The sequence below is a fragment of the Sinohyriopsis cumingii genome, chromosome 17, assembly GCF_028554795.1.
Source record: "Sinohyriopsis cumingii isolate HCF-2022 chromosome 17, ASM2855479v2, whole genome shotgun sequence".
Taxonomy (NCBI): domain Eukaryota; kingdom Metazoa; phylum Mollusca; class Bivalvia; order Unionida; family Unionidae; genus Sinohyriopsis; species Sinohyriopsis cumingii.
This window is the reverse complement of record NC_142977.1, coordinates 89,315,138-89,332,516: the sequence shown is the minus strand read 5'-3', so window position 1 is coordinate 89,332,516 and position 17,379 is coordinate 89,315,138. Positions and strand designations below refer to the sequence as shown.

At 38.8% G+C, this 17,379-nt stretch overlaps 1 protein-coding gene across 2 annotated transcripts in view; it reads right to left on the bottom strand.

The window, feature by feature from the left end:
* Positions 1-10,971: 10,971 nt before the first annotated feature.
* Positions 10,972-17,379, bottom strand: part of LOC149779389 (calcitonin gene-related peptide type 1 receptor-like) — a 224,102-nt gene continuing 217,694 nt past the window's right edge. For both annotated transcript variants that reach the window (XM_089940037.1, XM_089940039.1), the window contains exons 11-12: positions 14,660-14,701; positions 10,972-12,791 (exon numbers count right to left, since the gene is read on the bottom strand). In XM_089940037.1, coding sequence (XP_089796163.1) covers positions 12,525-12,791; positions 14,660-14,701 — 309 coding nt within the window. In that variant the 3' untranslated portion in view covers positions 10,972-12,524. The remainder of the gene's footprint in view (positions 12,792-14,659; positions 14,702-17,379) is intronic.

Sequence of the window (17,379 nt, the reverse complement as noted above, 5' to 3'; positions counted from 1 at the left end):
AATAGATCTACTCCATCATTACAATTATTGGACAATTAATTGCTCGCCGCCACCATAATTTTACCACTAATCGCCGATTTTATCCGCCAATTGGCAAGCAATTCTCTTAGAGATTTAGTTTTTATAGACTTCAACGTTTAAATCAACCTGACGTCAGTGATATGTCGTTGTTGTAGATCTTGATGTTTATACGCAATATCATGAATATGACGCGCTTGATCAATTGCATTTACTGGATATTCTCCTGGTTTGGGTTGATTTCTTTTGTCGAGTCTAATATCAAGTCTAGTTCCAGGGCCACAATAATTATATCCTGGAAGATTATTCCCACTAGGATACTTAGCCCATTGAGTTCCTGGTAATGTATCGAGTGCCGTGGCGATATCGACACGGCTTGTTGTCGCGAGACGCTACAAATTTGTATTTTTCTACCGCATTTAACGCACGTACCTGTAAACGCCCGTCGATGAATATTTTGTCGTTATTTTTTCAATCAACTTATTTCTGTGACTATTTTTCATCAAACACAATATAAACTATACTTATTATATTTGTAGAACATGAATGCGACTGACTTCTCAGCAAAATGAGAATAGCAGCCAGTCAAACGTCATGCGGCTTTCCCAAATTCTGTTCACTCCATTATCATTGAACCAACTGGGTCAGGTAAAATTCAATTGTTATTTAACCTGATAATGAGATGGCTCGAGTGGGACAAACTTTATTTAGCGGCACTATTTGTGGATGACCAACGATGCTATAATGTTCTTAAGAAATTGAATGAAAATGCAAAGTCGCTGGAAAAGGATGACGATATAAAGGCAATGATGATAATAACGTTATTGAATTTATCACTGACATCGATGATGCGCCATCAGTCGATGATCTTGACTGTAGTATTAATAATTTAGTGGTATACGATGATGTTATGTTCGACAAACAAACAAATCCAGCTTGAATATTCACACGATGTAGACATAAAAACACGGATGTCACTTACGTCACGCAATGATACTTTCAGATCCTTAAGTGATTAGAGATAAATGCAATAGTTTGGTTGTCATTAATGGCATCCATATAAATAAGCTGCTATATTTTAATTAGACTTGGTGTGCTAATGCTAAGATAACTCCATATGATTTATTGCAATAATTTATTACACGATCCAAAAATCATGATATCGCATTGGTCTTGATAAAATCTTTGACTCAGCAACTTATCTGCACTAACCCAGTGAAAAGGTTTGGTTAAAAACGTCGATTCAACCCCAATTTGTTTTATGACTTTTTCGCAAGCACCTTCCTGGAGCGTTACTTTTACGAACCCTATAACGAAGTGGCTGCCCCCGACTCTTGTTATAATCCTTTTTGTCACGAAATAAGGTCTCGAATGTTTGGCTTGTTCAGCCTCCCTCACTTCAGCACCATCTCCCTCCACCATGTATTTACATCTTTGTTGTAAGTCTTATTTTCACTGAATATTTTGGTCTGTTCACAATCCCACCACACGCTGCTCAAGATAGTAATCTGTAATGAGTATCCACAGAAAAAATAATACATATGCCCGTGACGTCATGTTTACTGAAGTTTGACGGTATGTAGTCATTTTAGTATATAATCTGTATGCGGAACTTTGACGCAAAAGTGGGTGTGCAATTAAGTCGTTGTTATCTCAATGAGTGATTCTGCGCTAACTTTGAAATTGCGTACAGCTAAACTAGCTCGACAACGACTAGAGCGAATTCAAAAATATATCCCCGTCCGTGATTTTTTCAAACAACAACTACAATAGCGTCATGGATCTTAAGTGGAATTTACAGACGTTACAGAACAGTTATTTAAACCAATTGTTGAACCAACCCAAAAAATTGTTGTCAACACAAAAAACTCTTGAAACATTACCTGCTGATATTGCTGAACCACCACCACAACAACCTCTTCAACCACACCCCAAAGTTCAATCATCGCCACCACCAAAAGTTAGAACTAACATAATAGATAAAGTCACTGAGAAAGGTATCGCAGCTATCAGGGATAAAGACTAAATACTTGATATCGCCGCGTTTGGATACGGTCGTAGAGAACAATATGTAAAACCCAAATATGTTTACAGACTACAATCTGTCGACTGGGTCAAAGATGCATATCGCGTGGCTGGTAATATTCAGCAAATGAGATCTAAGGAAGATATTGAAAATTTTGAAATCATTTCTAATAAAGCAGTTGAGGAATATGATGCAAGAGCATGACAGTAAAAGGAACAAAACAGGAAGAAATGAAGAGTAAACTTTATAAATCAGCGGATGAAAGGAGATCAGGCATTAAAACTAGATCTGAAATAAGGAAGGAAGAAGAAGCTGCGTCAAGGGCGCTCCAGAAGCATGTTCAGGTATCACAACCAGACTTGCATCATGAAACGCAACCTGAAGAAAAAATCGGAGAGGGACTAACCTGTTATGGCCATAAAAACAATGTGTAATGTAATCACGATAAACGTTGCCCCATTAAGGTCCTCTCTGATGTTGATCGACTAGAAATTCCGATTGGTGGAAGACGAGCAGACAAAATTCTCCCCTAAATCGTCAATGAAGCAGCTGCCATTTGTCAGCATTTATTCACTGCTGGTATCATGGAGAGTAGCATTTATCGAGGACTTCTCGATGAAATTATTGATGATCACTACATCGATTGATCTAATAGACCGATTTTAACAAAATAACATAATTGTACACAATGATGACGTGGACCCGTAATGGTTAGGATGATGCATTCACGATTACCAAAGGTCAACTGCAGAAGGTTGAAGGCTGATGATAGACCGTATGGATCTGGAGATCGAGTTGGTGTTGTTAATAATGGTGTTATAGAGTTGTTTAGCAATGCCACTTACATGATTGATGGAAGGAATGATGAAATATGTCTCAAAAATGTTGACATTGCTAATATGATACTGGGTCTCGAAAGATATTCCGATGATTTTTCGCGGTCCGTTGGTCTGTCAATGGTGTTCGCCAAAGATACCACTCATCAACCAGAGAGCCGTAGCATAATATTGCACTCTGCTGGAGATGCGCTCACATCAACAAATACAATTTTTAACTAGGGGTTCTCAGCACGTCGATTGATGTTATACGGCGATGAAAAATTGCATGTGTAATTCCACTACCACATATCTTTGGATTTTGCTGAAATGTCAGAAACGTTATTTTCGGTACTAAATACACAGTGGTACTTGTTGGAAGAACCACCGACAGCGATGCAATCTAGCGTACCTCTGAGGTTGATGCTGGTAAAGTGGGACTGACGAAGCTTTCGTTCTGGATGCCAACAATGACGCCATTGCTGACTGAAGTACATCAGCTTTTACAGATAGCGGTGGCAAGTCAACGTTGTCATGGTTGACGATGACCACAGACAGTAAGGTAATGTTGCTGGTTTATTCACAAGGCAGATAGAATCACATCAGGGAGTTTGAGCACCAAGACATATATTCATTGCGTTTCAGTCACTGGAGGGAAACACAATGGTGTTCGATACGCTCGGGGTTAGTGAAGTTTCTCTAAGACTAAACGGGCATTATAAAAAAACATCCGAAGAAGTGTTATTGGATTTTGGGAACAACCATGCCGCAAGTGCGATTTATCGCTTGATGAAATTTGTAGGAGTGATCAAAATGTTGATCTTGGTTTTCAGATATCTCAGCGAGATTTTCACAACGCTATATTCGATCTATTATTTCTCACTGGAATACTTGGATTTGTTTAGACAATCAGTCGTTGACATACACAGCTGGTGTAGCGCGACCACCAGCTGCTCCTGGTGCTCACATAGAAATCGCTGTAATAGTATCAGAGAAAACGATGCATCTCGAAGGCGGTGGTGGATGAACAAGGGTTGTTGATACATCTGTATAAAACATGTAACTGAATCATTCATTATATTGTATAAAATGTGATATCAACACGTCAATGTTACCCTGACACCTGGTCAGACTGAAAAGCTGCAATCGGCGTAAGAAAAGAATTGTAGAACAACAATATTTGTGAAATTAACCGAGTTGTAGGGCCCACATAAGTTGGCGCTGATTGAACGTCAGATGAAACACTTTAATGACGCCAAAAAATCAAAGACTAGTATTAAAATTGACCTCTCCGTGAGTGCGATCGACGATACAATAAAAACGGGTGGTTATGTTTCCTTTTCTTGCAACAATACCAGCATTGATTGCCCCTGCAACTCCAGCTGTTGAAAAAGCAGCTGCGCCTGATACCGTTAGAACCGCTGCCGGTTATAGCAACCAGCCCCAAAACCTCAACAAAAAATAAAAAAACAAAAGGGACGGGGCTTACGAGTGCCAGGAAAGATCCCTTCGCAGGGTCTGTGACTACTATAAACGGTTCACTAAAACTCTCAGGAGGCAAGCTTTCCATGTCGATGTTTGATTTGCTTGATGCTACTCGGCCATTAAGCATCAAACACTTAGATGAGTTTTTCATGCGTGATCTGTTACCAGAACACTCAAATAGCGCTGAAGTTGGTATCATAAGTCTCGATGGTAGTTCTGGTTAAGGTACACGCTCGGTTGCATATGCTATTGACCCACATAGTGTTTTTTATTTTGATTCATATGGATTAGCGCCACCAAAAGAAATTTTAAAATACATCACCAGATTTACTGGTAAATCCGTTGTTAGCAAATCCAGTACTAATAATTCCGCTGCCGTCACGATCTTGTATTAAACATTACCAAAACTGACAATGACAGATCCACCATTATGAGGTCCAGAGGTACTTAGCGCTATATCAAGGTCATCAGCACCACCGCATAAAGTCGTACACGAATACACGAATACACTAGCAGTTGTTGTAAACAGGTTAATAATTTATAATGGTAAACATTTATGGAAGATCTCATGCCACCAGAGTCAAATGAAAACCCGGTCCCGTTGATTTGTCAGCTTATGGAACACGAGATGAGTTTGCTGATCTTATTAGTCTGACCAGAGTTGACAAAGACGAAGTTTTCTTAGGATCAAAATTGAACGTTAAAGACGAGCAATATCAAGTGGATCAATAGTATCAAGCGAGTTTTAGATGGGACTGACGATACTATCGTGGTATTTACTGATAATGGAAAAATCAGAGACTCAAGCGTATCAATCCGAACTATCAGAAACGAGATCAATAAACGCGTTGCTAAAGCCAGCGATACAATTACTGGTCAACTCAACATGAACGGAAATCTAATTGTTATTCTGAGAGAACTAGCGTCTGACAATGATGTCGTAACGAAGAAATACGTTGACGACAAATGACACCACAATTGACAATAAATTAACCACGCTGAGGTCTGAGGATGAATTTCACGTAATAACATTTATAAATCTTCGAAGAAAAATTCAAACGTCAATCATAGTGATGAACAAAAGGCTCGCAGATAACTAGCAGAATCCCCGACGTCCTAGAGCGCGTTGGAAAGATTAAAGTGGATGTAATTCATACAGCCACCATTATCAACTCTGTATACGTGGTGGAGTCTGGATCAGCAGCATGGTTTAAATGCGATAACACAATCAAGCACACCACCGAGGTCACCGGCATGTACAGGCTCTTAGTGTTGAGCACTGAGAAATTTAGGATATATACGACATATAAATCGCGTCATTCAGCCGACGAATATTCTGGAACTGTGTCAATCATTCTAAATCAAATTACCGAGCAAATATAAAATGGGTGAAACTGTGACTGAAAATGTTACCATGACTGGAAATGTATCAGTGGCGTGTCAGGTCACGAGCAATCTAGTCATGACCTCTCCAGCTTCTGGAACCACATCACAAAACGCAAGACATCTGGGAGTGTACTCCAGTCTGAACATGAGAGCGAGTATAGTCTATAATCTTGGTACCTCCGGCCGTTCCGTATGGATTGACAGAGATGCCAGTGAAAATAGCCATCCCAACATTAAATTCGGAAGGTTACAGAACCAACTATACCACTTACTACAAACTGATGACGGTAGACGACTTGAAAATCATGTTATCCAGGCCAGCATCGATGAACAGTCAGACGCTCAATGGTTTACCCACCACGTGCCCTATCATAGTTAACACCCTGGAGATATCGGAGTTGAACTCGTTTGGACGTACTAAATTCTCTATCACCAGAAGCACACTACCATGGCTTCAGCAGCAAAACTCACGATCTCCGATTACCCGCTTACTTCTGACAACGAGGTGGCCACACAATCGTACGTGAATACATGCCACGTTAGAAACAACGAGGCACATTACGTAGCTCCCTGCAAACTTAGGAAACCAATGTGGTGTTTCCGTATCGGCCTCGTCAGAATTTGCAGCTCTTACCAAGCTTTTGTTTCCTTCTTTTCACATCACTTCGTGGTGTCTCATGCTGGAAATGAGTGGGCAACGGCCGGAATTACGTCCACGATTTGGCTTCAAGTGCAATTAATGTCAGCGGCCGCCAAATGAGAATTTCAGGCGCGAAGACGTAACGCAGGGACACAAGACAGACGATGCGGCCGACGTGCTTTACAACAGTACTGCTCCCATTGGACGAATTTTACGTTATCTACAGCACATACACCAAATATTCCACGTTTAAATTCACTCACGACAGAGCCTTATAATCCTGGTTTCAGTTATTTTCAGATTTTTGCATTAGACAAATTAATATACCGTAGTTTTAGCTATGGCTGAAATCGTCCGAGTGGTTATCGAGCTTTACAAGTTGATGATTGACGATACCTACCGGCAGGACGCCTTGTACGCTGGAAACGTCATGCACGTGCTCAAGCAAGCAGCTTGAAATTATGCAAAGATTAACCACGTGCAAGCTCAGTTTAAGATAGTATCGGTAGAAATGACGTATGCATAATTTCAGAATAGTGGTACGGCGTTATTCCATGCTTCTGTGGGACACAAACAGCAGCAACAAGTGAGACACGCCATCGATAAATATTTTGCTTGTTTAAATTTTGTAACGACAGAGAATCGACGCGATTAGCCAAAGATACCATCTTTCATGAGCCATATTCGAGTCTCGCCGACACCATCGTAAAAACCGGCTGAATCAAACAGATATAATTTGAGCGAAAGGAAGACGACGACGCTCATAAAATGATTGCCACTGCATGGATAAAGTCGTGACGCAAATAAGATTTTGAGGAATCACAAATCATCGCGATGTCGTGGACAAAAGAATTCTTTCAGCATGCTTGGTTAGAATACTAAGACGTAGATATCATCATGGCGGTGATAACGGTGATCGGTAACTCTCTAGACGAGGAGGCAGTGGTTCCAGAACCATCTGCAGCAAATGGAGTTTTCGAGCCAAACGAATCTTTCGAAGCGCTACTTTATCTCCATGTGTACAAGTACTAAGCAAAAATAGATCCAGACATGGTAGCGGCAACGTATCGTTACTGGACAGCATAACCATGACAAAAAGTGAACTCAAAGTTCGCCTCATACTCGCAGACATAACTAAGATACCTAAAAAAATTGTACTCATTATCTGATAGCGGAACCTGAGATAAGAGAAAATGATCGCAAGTAGAAAATTCGACGTGTCAAATTCATGACTAAGACTTGACCTAATGATATTGAATTCTATGCAGCAATTGAACATGGTTTGGTAGATTACGAGAAGTTCAATCTCAGCGTGGAAAAAATCGCTCTGGCCTTTTATTGCCTTTATAGGTACACCGTAAACTCGATACGGATAACTTCGTGATAAACACCATTGATGAAAGAAAAGCTTCAAGCCACTCTGGAGGCGCTGAAGGATCTCATCAAGCTCTCAGCCAGCTCACCAAAATAATCATGGATATGGATTGTATTGAGACAAATATCACCAAACCAGGTACAAGCGAATACGTCAGTAATCATAGGTTGAGCGTGAAAAAGTACATGAAATAGGTGAGTGAACATGTAACAGACTTGGAGTCGATGTTTGGGAGATTAACAAGTATAGGATGTCAATGATAGATGTCAATCACATCGACCAAAATTTGTCGGAGAAAGACCAAAACGAATTAGAATCGTATTACGAAAGTCTACGTGTACAGACACGCATATCGGCATTATTTTGAGAATAGTAGCAGCTGCATCTTTCGTAATGACGGTGGACGGGATCATGTCCTCGGGAGCTACGGCCAATTCGTTCATGCTCGTTTTATTCGGCGCTGGGTTAACTTTACAAACGATGGTCATACGAATGGAGCCCAAACTGGAGGCCCCCCAAAAATAATGCAGTCAAGTGTTTTTAGCCTATCAGAAAGTCATCAGCAAATTAAGGTCGTACCTACGCGGAGCTAAATTCGACATGCGACCTTTAATTCAAGAAGTGAGAACGATAGACGACATCATCATCGATCTGACATCAATATCCTAGAAATGGTTTGAAAAAGCGTACGACAAAGTTTGTAGACCTAGCAAAAAGATAAACGTACATTTAAACACCGGGAAAAGGTGGCCCGCTGTGTTCCACCAGCCACAAATTGTATGCAGATGGAATAATTCCAAGCGTTTTGGTAATTGAGTGATGGAAATGTATTCGGTTTTATCACCAGTTTCGATATTTATGGATCACAGGATAGGCAGGGCCAAAATTAATAGCACCACAACGTCCGCGACGAACATTTTCACGCTGAGTTACGATCTCCAAATTTACTAGGGGGTTATCGAGTGCATTACCGTTGAGATGATCAACCATGAAGCCACTTCAAATGGTACCTGTTGCACTCAAAATCAAAATAATGCCGGTGCATCATTCCTCTGATGTCGGTCCCAGAAGCGGTAATGTTTATTTTGTCTTCACATGACGTACGTCTCCTTCTTTGTTAGCCTCGTAATTGGTAAACACAGTCATAATTAGAATACTATGGTTTGTTTAAGGAAGCGTATTTTTTTGTTAACACGCGACACGGCCTTGTCGATCACACTACGATAATGTTCACGGCGATGTACGTAATGTTTCTGTAACGCTATCACTTTAAACGGCACATAGGCCACGATGTTTTTATTCGTGTAAATCACATCGATTTTATCGGCGTTTAAAAGCACGTCTGTTTCCACACCCTGCTGAAGTAATTATAACAGTGACTTCTCGTTAGCATCGCCGTAATCAACGCGGTCGTCTCTAGGGACGCCAGCGTCTCCATCCCCAAAAAAGCAGTATCAAACCAAAATTTTGACAGTGAAATGTGTTATCGTAATGCGGCATAACATCCAGATGGTGATATGAGCATTTGAGAAAAACCGCATTGAGCAACAACCAATGAGAAGCCAAAAGGGATACCATTAAACCCAATAACACCTGCGGGTAATAATACTCCAGTTAAATCACCTACGTGTCTCACAAACGGAAGCTTAAACTCAAGTAGTAAAATATTATTGTCTGTCACGATGTAACCATCAGGAGAATAACGAAACCCAGGGAGCACGTCATCGACGCAAATATCATTACCTACGATCTTAACGTCCAGTAAATGTATCGTGTAGCAACGTAAATCAGGCTCGAACATAGATCCCTACAAACACCGTAACGTCATCGAGATGATTTTACCGCCAGGCGAGGATATTTTTTTTAGACACGATCGAATCCACATCGCCAAAAGGATAACACCCCATCACCGTGGCTAGTTCAGATTTACCAATGGTTGTCTCCATTAAATTGTACCACTCCGGAGAAATTTTTGACTCTGTAACGTGCAATAAAATCATCAAGCTGTTTTTGTAGTGTACACACTCTCGAATCTTATGTTTATTTACTGCGAATTCTCTAATATCAAAAATGTCCAACGAGGAAGTCTTCATCATTACAAAAAGAGTTGTACGATGATACTCTCAACATCATCTACGACAAAGATCTCATCATAAAGCACAGCCACTCCGTTATCACTCGAGAAATGCTCATCAAACGCGTTCACGTCATTTTTGTAGGAAATTTTATTGTGCTAAAACCAGAGCCGGTAACCAATTTTATGGTCTGTGTCCAAAACTGCCAGTCGTCGATTTTTCACCAAAAATTGTATTTGTATCCATCCTCACCACTAGCCTGAGACCGTCTTCTCTAATTAAAATAAACCTATTTATACGGTCTGTTTGCGTACCTCCAGAATGGTGAATCTTTACCTAAGTGTAAATACTATATCAGTGTCTAGTAACAGCGGAACAATTTCATGTTGAGTGTATCGTATCGACTTCCACCTTGTGAGACAAACGTTGTTTTTTTTTAAAAATGAAGTTAATTTTTATAATGAAAAAATCTTGAACTTTGTGTGAGAATGCAATTAATGCCGTGATATTTTTGAATTTACAGCGGTATACCGCATATAGTAGTTTCCAACAATTTAATGTTCTGGGGGAACAATTTCGTATGTCGATAGCTGAAAAATATCTTGCTCTAATTTAAAGCAAACACAAAAAAACCAGCATATTCTACCCATTCGGTTACTTAAAAATATTATTTCGAGTGAAAAAGAAAACAAAATATCACAGCTCAAAAGACAGCCACCCCTAAATGCGAACTAAGTTGGCACATCATATGGAACAATCTGGACTAAATATGAATAATATATCTTCATTTTTTGCTTAAAGTTTATTTTCCGTCAGTTAAAACAACGAATGTATAAAATTTAAGAATTTGGAGCAAATGTAGAAAAGGTTTTTTATTGCATGCATTAGAAATTTTAACTATTATGAGCATATTTGGGGAATTAGTCAAGCCCTCAGTCCTGGCTGGAAATATGAATATTAAATGTGTTTCCAGTCCTAGATCAAGTATAGTGTTTCTAAAAATTTATGAAGTTTCTGGCCAAGTAACATTCCCGTGCATTCTTTCGTATTTAGGAAAGATAGTACTTTCATAATCTCCCAAGCAAACAAAAACCAGTGTCTGTAAGTCTAAAACACATTTTAGATTACTAGAAATAATACAACGACAAGGGGTTTGACACAAGGTTTTTTTAGCCTTTATTTTAATAATTCAAAAACAGCACAAGTTTTCATTACTTTTCCCTTGTAGACCTCAGAAACTGAGGATGTATTTGTGTAACGTATAAACAAGGAAAAATGACTGGCTTCAGATTTTCCCAGTGTTGGCCATGGCTACAGTTGACATGCCGTAAATATTCAAATAGTTCTCCACAGACGTACGTCATTTATTAGGGGGTCATGATCTGACATCCTAGTGCATATATAAAATCCATTGCAAATCAAGTTGTAAATCAGGCTGGATTAACACCAATATATCCAGCAAATGGCTACACTGCATTTAAATGTAAAAGCCAACATGGCGACCAATCTTTCGTGCACTGAGCAAGGCGAAACCCGTGAGAATAGTATATTAGGTTATACACGAAAGGGGTGATGAATGCAAAAGCTTCAGTAGCTAATCAGCTAAAAGGATCATATTTCTTTTCGTACACTAAATTTAAAAACCTAATAACCTGAGTATAGCTTAACGTTTCTAATGTAAAGAATCGACGCTGCTATATCTCGTGAAATATGCATTAGTGGCTTTTTGTTCACCACAAATAGCGACCTCAGACATGGCTTATTTTCGTCAGATATGTCGAAAACGAAGTGATAAACGGGTTGAAACTCACTCATATAGTTTTTAAACTGATTTGTTAAAAGATATATGCCCGTTTTCATTGGACAACCACGTGCGTCCTCTGCATTCTTAATTCGTCTCATGTTTAAACTGACAGGTCCGTCTCACGTTTTCTTTGATACAGGCTTTTACCATGAGATAGACTGGTGGACTTGTAGCAAGGGTTAACATTTAAAAAATGTTAAATGCATCAAAAAGACCTGCGTAAGATTAAATTCGTATGCATATAAACAAAACTTAAGCACTTGCTTCAATATAATTCAACATCTATTACGTTTCTGAAAGGATGACAGTACAGTAGATGCTGTTGCACCTTGCCCCTCACAAATTATTGTCAACCTTGACTTGGCCTTGGATCCTATTTTATCCGAATTAAAACACCGACTCTGTCTTTCTTAGAAATCTAATATTTATGATAGCAATTTTCACAAGGATAAAGTGATCATAACAAAACATTTGGTAATATATTAACCTCTAGTGTGCCATTTTTCTCTCTCCGGATTTCATGTACAGCGTAGTATTCAGTACTCTCTGTCTGTCTGTCTGCATGCATGCATGCATGCATGTCTGTCTGTCTGTATGTATGTATGTATGTACGTAGGTACGTACGTACGTATGTATGTATGTATGTATGTATGTATGTATGTATGTATGTATGTCATAGGTTCTTGGCACTCAAGTCATATGAATAATTCACATTCAAATATAGAATTCATGGATCATATTGGTTCTTGTGTTTGAAGAATTTCTCATTTAAACACATAATCTAAACACCTCATGAATGAACATTCCACAAATAAATTAGTATATGGCACGTGAATCCCAACACGAGTGAAAGAACGAAGTTTAAGGCAGGTTTCTCGGGTTGATGTGTTATGAAAAGAATCAAAGATCTGCATCACAGTAAGCCATTGAATTTGAATTTGATTTTTTCGTATGGCCATTTGTCAGGGGTGTAGTACATAATTCCTCAAACCTATTTCCGCTTGGAGACAACGGAAGAAATGGCGAAGTCGGATCGTTTGATATCGCGATTCTCCGCCCGATTGTCGTGCACTGTGTAGACATATTGCTTCCTTTTCGGCTCAGATCTGACCTCACAGATCGTGTCCTCCATTTTCTTTTCAAAATACACTTTAAATGTGTATGAACCTGAAAAAGGTTAATTTTTGTTACAGCACCTCTTTCATATGTTAATCGGAGATCATTCTACACTTCTTGATATAATCTCCCCACTGCTTAATTAGGTTGGTGATATTATTTACAGCTTATATCTTCACAGTATCAAGGGGTGCATATTGGAGAGAGAGAGAGAGAGAGAGAGAGAGAGAGAGAGATATGATTTTTTAACGTAACTTTAACAATTTTTCAGTCATATCGTTACGATGTCTGCAGTGTGGCAGTTTATAGTGATGCCTAGTACTGGGGCATCATGTCGCAGACATGTAACATGATGTCCCACCCAGTCACATTATCCTGACACCAGGCCGACCAGTCCTAACACTAACATCTTAATGCTGAGCGCCAAGCGAGGCAGCTATTAGTACCATTTTTGTAAGTCTGTGGTATGACTCGGCCGGGGATCGAACCCACGACTTCTCGCATCCAAGGCGGACGCTCTAACCACTAGGCCACCGGAGCGGTCAAAAGGGAGAGAGAGAGAGAGAGAGAGAGAGAGACGTAAACTGTCAAAGAAACAGTATACACGGCGTTTATAAGACACTGTATCGTTTATTTAAATTCGATGAGGAAATGAGTTTAATATGACTACCTGTAGAAAAAATAAATTACACAGTTCCTAATGCATACCTGTGACAGTGTATTTGTGTGTGCATTTTTAAGTGCTTTAGTGTTTAATTTACTGTCATGTATATTTAATTAAATTATTTGTTTGTTAATTTCAAAATAATTTTATTTCATTACGTACTATATCGTAATGAAACTTTGTGTGTGACCTCGTCTAAAATTGAGTTCATTTCTGCTTGACCTGATTGACTTTTTAATTTCATAAATTTCATTTTGAACAACAAATACATAGCTAAATTATTCTCAATATGTATGAGCTTAATATCAGGATTATTATTCCTGTAAGCAAGAAAGAGTAAATTTGTTTATTTGGGTTGGGTTTTTGGAATTTCCTAAGTGAATTTTACATGTTATTCTGTTGTAAGTAAACAAGGTTTGTTAGTCATTCTAGAAGCTTATTTTCCATTAGGTAATGGTTTATTTTTTATAAAATGCTAACTGTGACCGCAGGTCAAGTAGAGAACTATATATAACTGTAAGGAATTTACCATTCGTGCTTTAACATTTAGCACCTCTAAGTGATATTATATGTTGTGACCAGGAGTTTGGGGCTGGAATTGCATTTTTTTCTTCAAATTACTGAATTCAAGTGATTATTTTCTCAGGAAATACAAACGTGCTCTGATAAAATTCTTGGATAAAAACATTCACTGGAATTTATACTGAACGCAAACCTGGAATTATATTTCTGTGATTCAAAACAAGACTGTTGATACATCAACACTTCAATAGCTACCATAACCAAGTCATCGACTTCAGGTTTGAGATATTTTCTGACTTTTTCTGAAGTTTATTCAGGACTTTAAATTACCAGGACTTGTGTCTGTAATTCTTGGATTTTTCTTGGATTTAAGTCGCAATACCGTAAGTTGTTTATTCTCATTTTCATTTGTTGTTATTTCTCATTTTAAATTTTACAAAGCTTGTTGTCTTTCACTCTTTTCTGCTACTTATTTTTAGAGCACTGACTCGTACCGTTACATTGGCCGATATATACTTTTTGTGACATGAACAACTCATAATTAAAAATAATGAAAATCCCCTCATTGAGAAGACTTAATTTTTACCATACCTATTTAAATCTGTTCAAGTAATATACTATCTCAAATGCATGTATTTGAACAAGTACCCTATATCAAATTGGATGTTAACATTTTTTAACATATATTTTCAAGAACATTCTGATGTATAATAGGTTAAAATATATTGCTTACCTCGCCATTGAAGAAGCAAAATATCAACGCCACAACGGCTCCCTGTAATAATAATAATAATAATAACAATAATAATAATAAGAAGAAGAAGCTCGTCATCCCTTAACCTCGGAAGGCTCTAACGTTATAAAGTAGATGGGAAAGTATCATGGAAATGTAAGATATTGAGCAGTGACATTGATCTTGGAGACAGGATCCCAAATGGGGTACGCGACACGCCTTCTAGCAATGATGTATAAAGTATACCAATTTTCATCCCTTAATCACAAACAACTTTAAAGTTCTAGGGTGGAAGAGAATGTGATGGAAAATGTAAAATATTAAGCAATGACACTGACCTAGAAGACAGGATCTCAAGGTTGAACACACCTTCAAGACAGAAACCCAATATGGAACAGACCTCGCAATGAAGTATAAAACTACTAATTTTTAACTTTTAATCTGAAACAACTTTAAAGTTCTAGTGTGAATGGGAAAGTCTGATGGAAAATGGAAAATATTAAGCAATGACCTTCATCTTGAAGATAGGACCCCAATGTGGAACACATCCTCTAGATAGGACCTCAGTATTGGAACACACACTCTAGATAGGACCTCAGTATTGGAACACATTATTGATAGGACCTCAGGATTGGAACACACACTCTTGATAGGACCTCAGTATTGGAAAACACTCTAGATATGACCTCAGTATTGGAGCACACACTCTAGATATGACCTCAGTATTGGAGCACACACTCTAGATAGGATCTCAGTATTGGAACACACTCTTAATAGCACCTCAGTATTGGAACACACACTCTAGATAGGACCTCATTATTGGAACATACTCTAGATACGGCCTCAGTATTGGAACATACACTCTTGATAGGACCTCAGTATTGGAACACATAGTACAGATAGGACTTCAGTACTGGAACACATACTCTAGATAGGATCTCATATTGGAATACACTCTTAATAAGACCTCAGTATTGGAACACACACTCTATATAGGACCTCAGTGTTGGAACACACACACACTATAATAATGATGTGCAAGTATACAAAGTAGTAATCCTTAAGACCGCTCCGGTGGCCTAGTGGTTAGAGCGTCTGCCTCGGATGCGGAAGGTCGTGGGTTCGATCCCCGGCCGAGTCTTACCAAAGACTTACAAATATGGTACTAACAGCTGCCTCGCGTGGCGCTCAGCATTAAGATGTTAGTGTTAGAACTGGTCGGCTTGGTGTCAGGAATAATGTGACTGGGTGAGACATCAAGCTACATGTCTGCGGCATGATGCCCCAGTGCTAGACATCACTATAAACTGTCACACTGCAGACATCGTAACGATATGACTGAAAAATTGTTAAAGCTACGTTAAAAATCCAAACCACACACACACACACACACTGTATTCCTTAATCTTAAGGAACTTTAAAATTCTGGGGTGGAAGGGAATGTATGATGGAAAGTACGCCATAATCTTTGTGTTGAAGATACGAGGGTTACTTGAAAATGAATGCATAGTATTGCTATGAGTAGTACATAGATGGGTGTTTTGCTCATTCGCTACCCTGTGGGTCCCGGACACCGTCCTCGTCTCCAGGTCCCATAGCAAGTTATCCCCCACGCGGTCCATAGACGTTTTGGTTACTTTTTGGCCGAGGGGTTGGTAGAGGTGTAAACACCCACATGGTTAGAGTCTTCTACGGATGTCTGTGTCCATTTAGGGTAGTGACGAGGTCAAACAACCCCTTCCGTACTACTCTGCGCTAGTCTGCAGGAATTGGGGAAAAACAAAAGATCTGTAATAACGATTAATTTACATATATATACACTTCTCAACCTACTACAATGAATGAATAAAATCTACCATATTGTCCTGCTGTGTACTGATTTTTTCCCAAATGTGCTTTATGTGTATTGTTCATTTTATGTTGGTGAAAAAGGAAAAACATAGCCGAGTTGTTAATATAGAGAATGTTGAGCAACAGGCAGGGAACTAATTGCCAAAGCATTATAAATGAGTTTATTGATGACCCTAGCAATGACGTAATCCTGCCAAAGGTTGGAAGGTCAGAGATACAACAAGATACTTAAATCGCCGTATCGTTTGAATGCGTCACAAAAATTATTTGAAACAGCCCAGTGTACACTGATACAAAGTCAATTTGACAGTGACCTTAGAAACAGAACGAATACAAACTTGGGCAGATGTTTTACGCAAACAAAACAAACAAAACAAACTGTAGAATATCGTGCATGAAAGTGTATGCCCTCAAAAGAAACATGTTAACTTCCCCACTGATTTTGAAAACCTGACGTTTTGATGATGTCAGTAACGAAAATGTTTTAGGGCAGGCTAATTAAACAAATACTCTGGGGCCATAAACATAAGAATGACATCCCAATTCAATTTATTTTGTCGAGCACATTACCGTGCAGCAAAAAAAAAAAGGTAGCGGAAGTATCTAACTGAATTTTTGACGCTCTCTTTTTAAGGACAAATATGATGAAATTCCCGATGCGAGGTTCAACATTATTAGATACATGCGGCAGTTACTGACATAATTTATATTGCAACTGTACTCGATGATGAGTCAATGTCACTTGTTGAGGCGGACCCGTTTCTGAAAAATATTTTACTTAACACCACACAAGGTTTTCGCTGTGGTTAATTTGATATAGGCGTTGTCAATTATTTGGCAACGGTTGATTTACAGCTTAGATGCTCGCC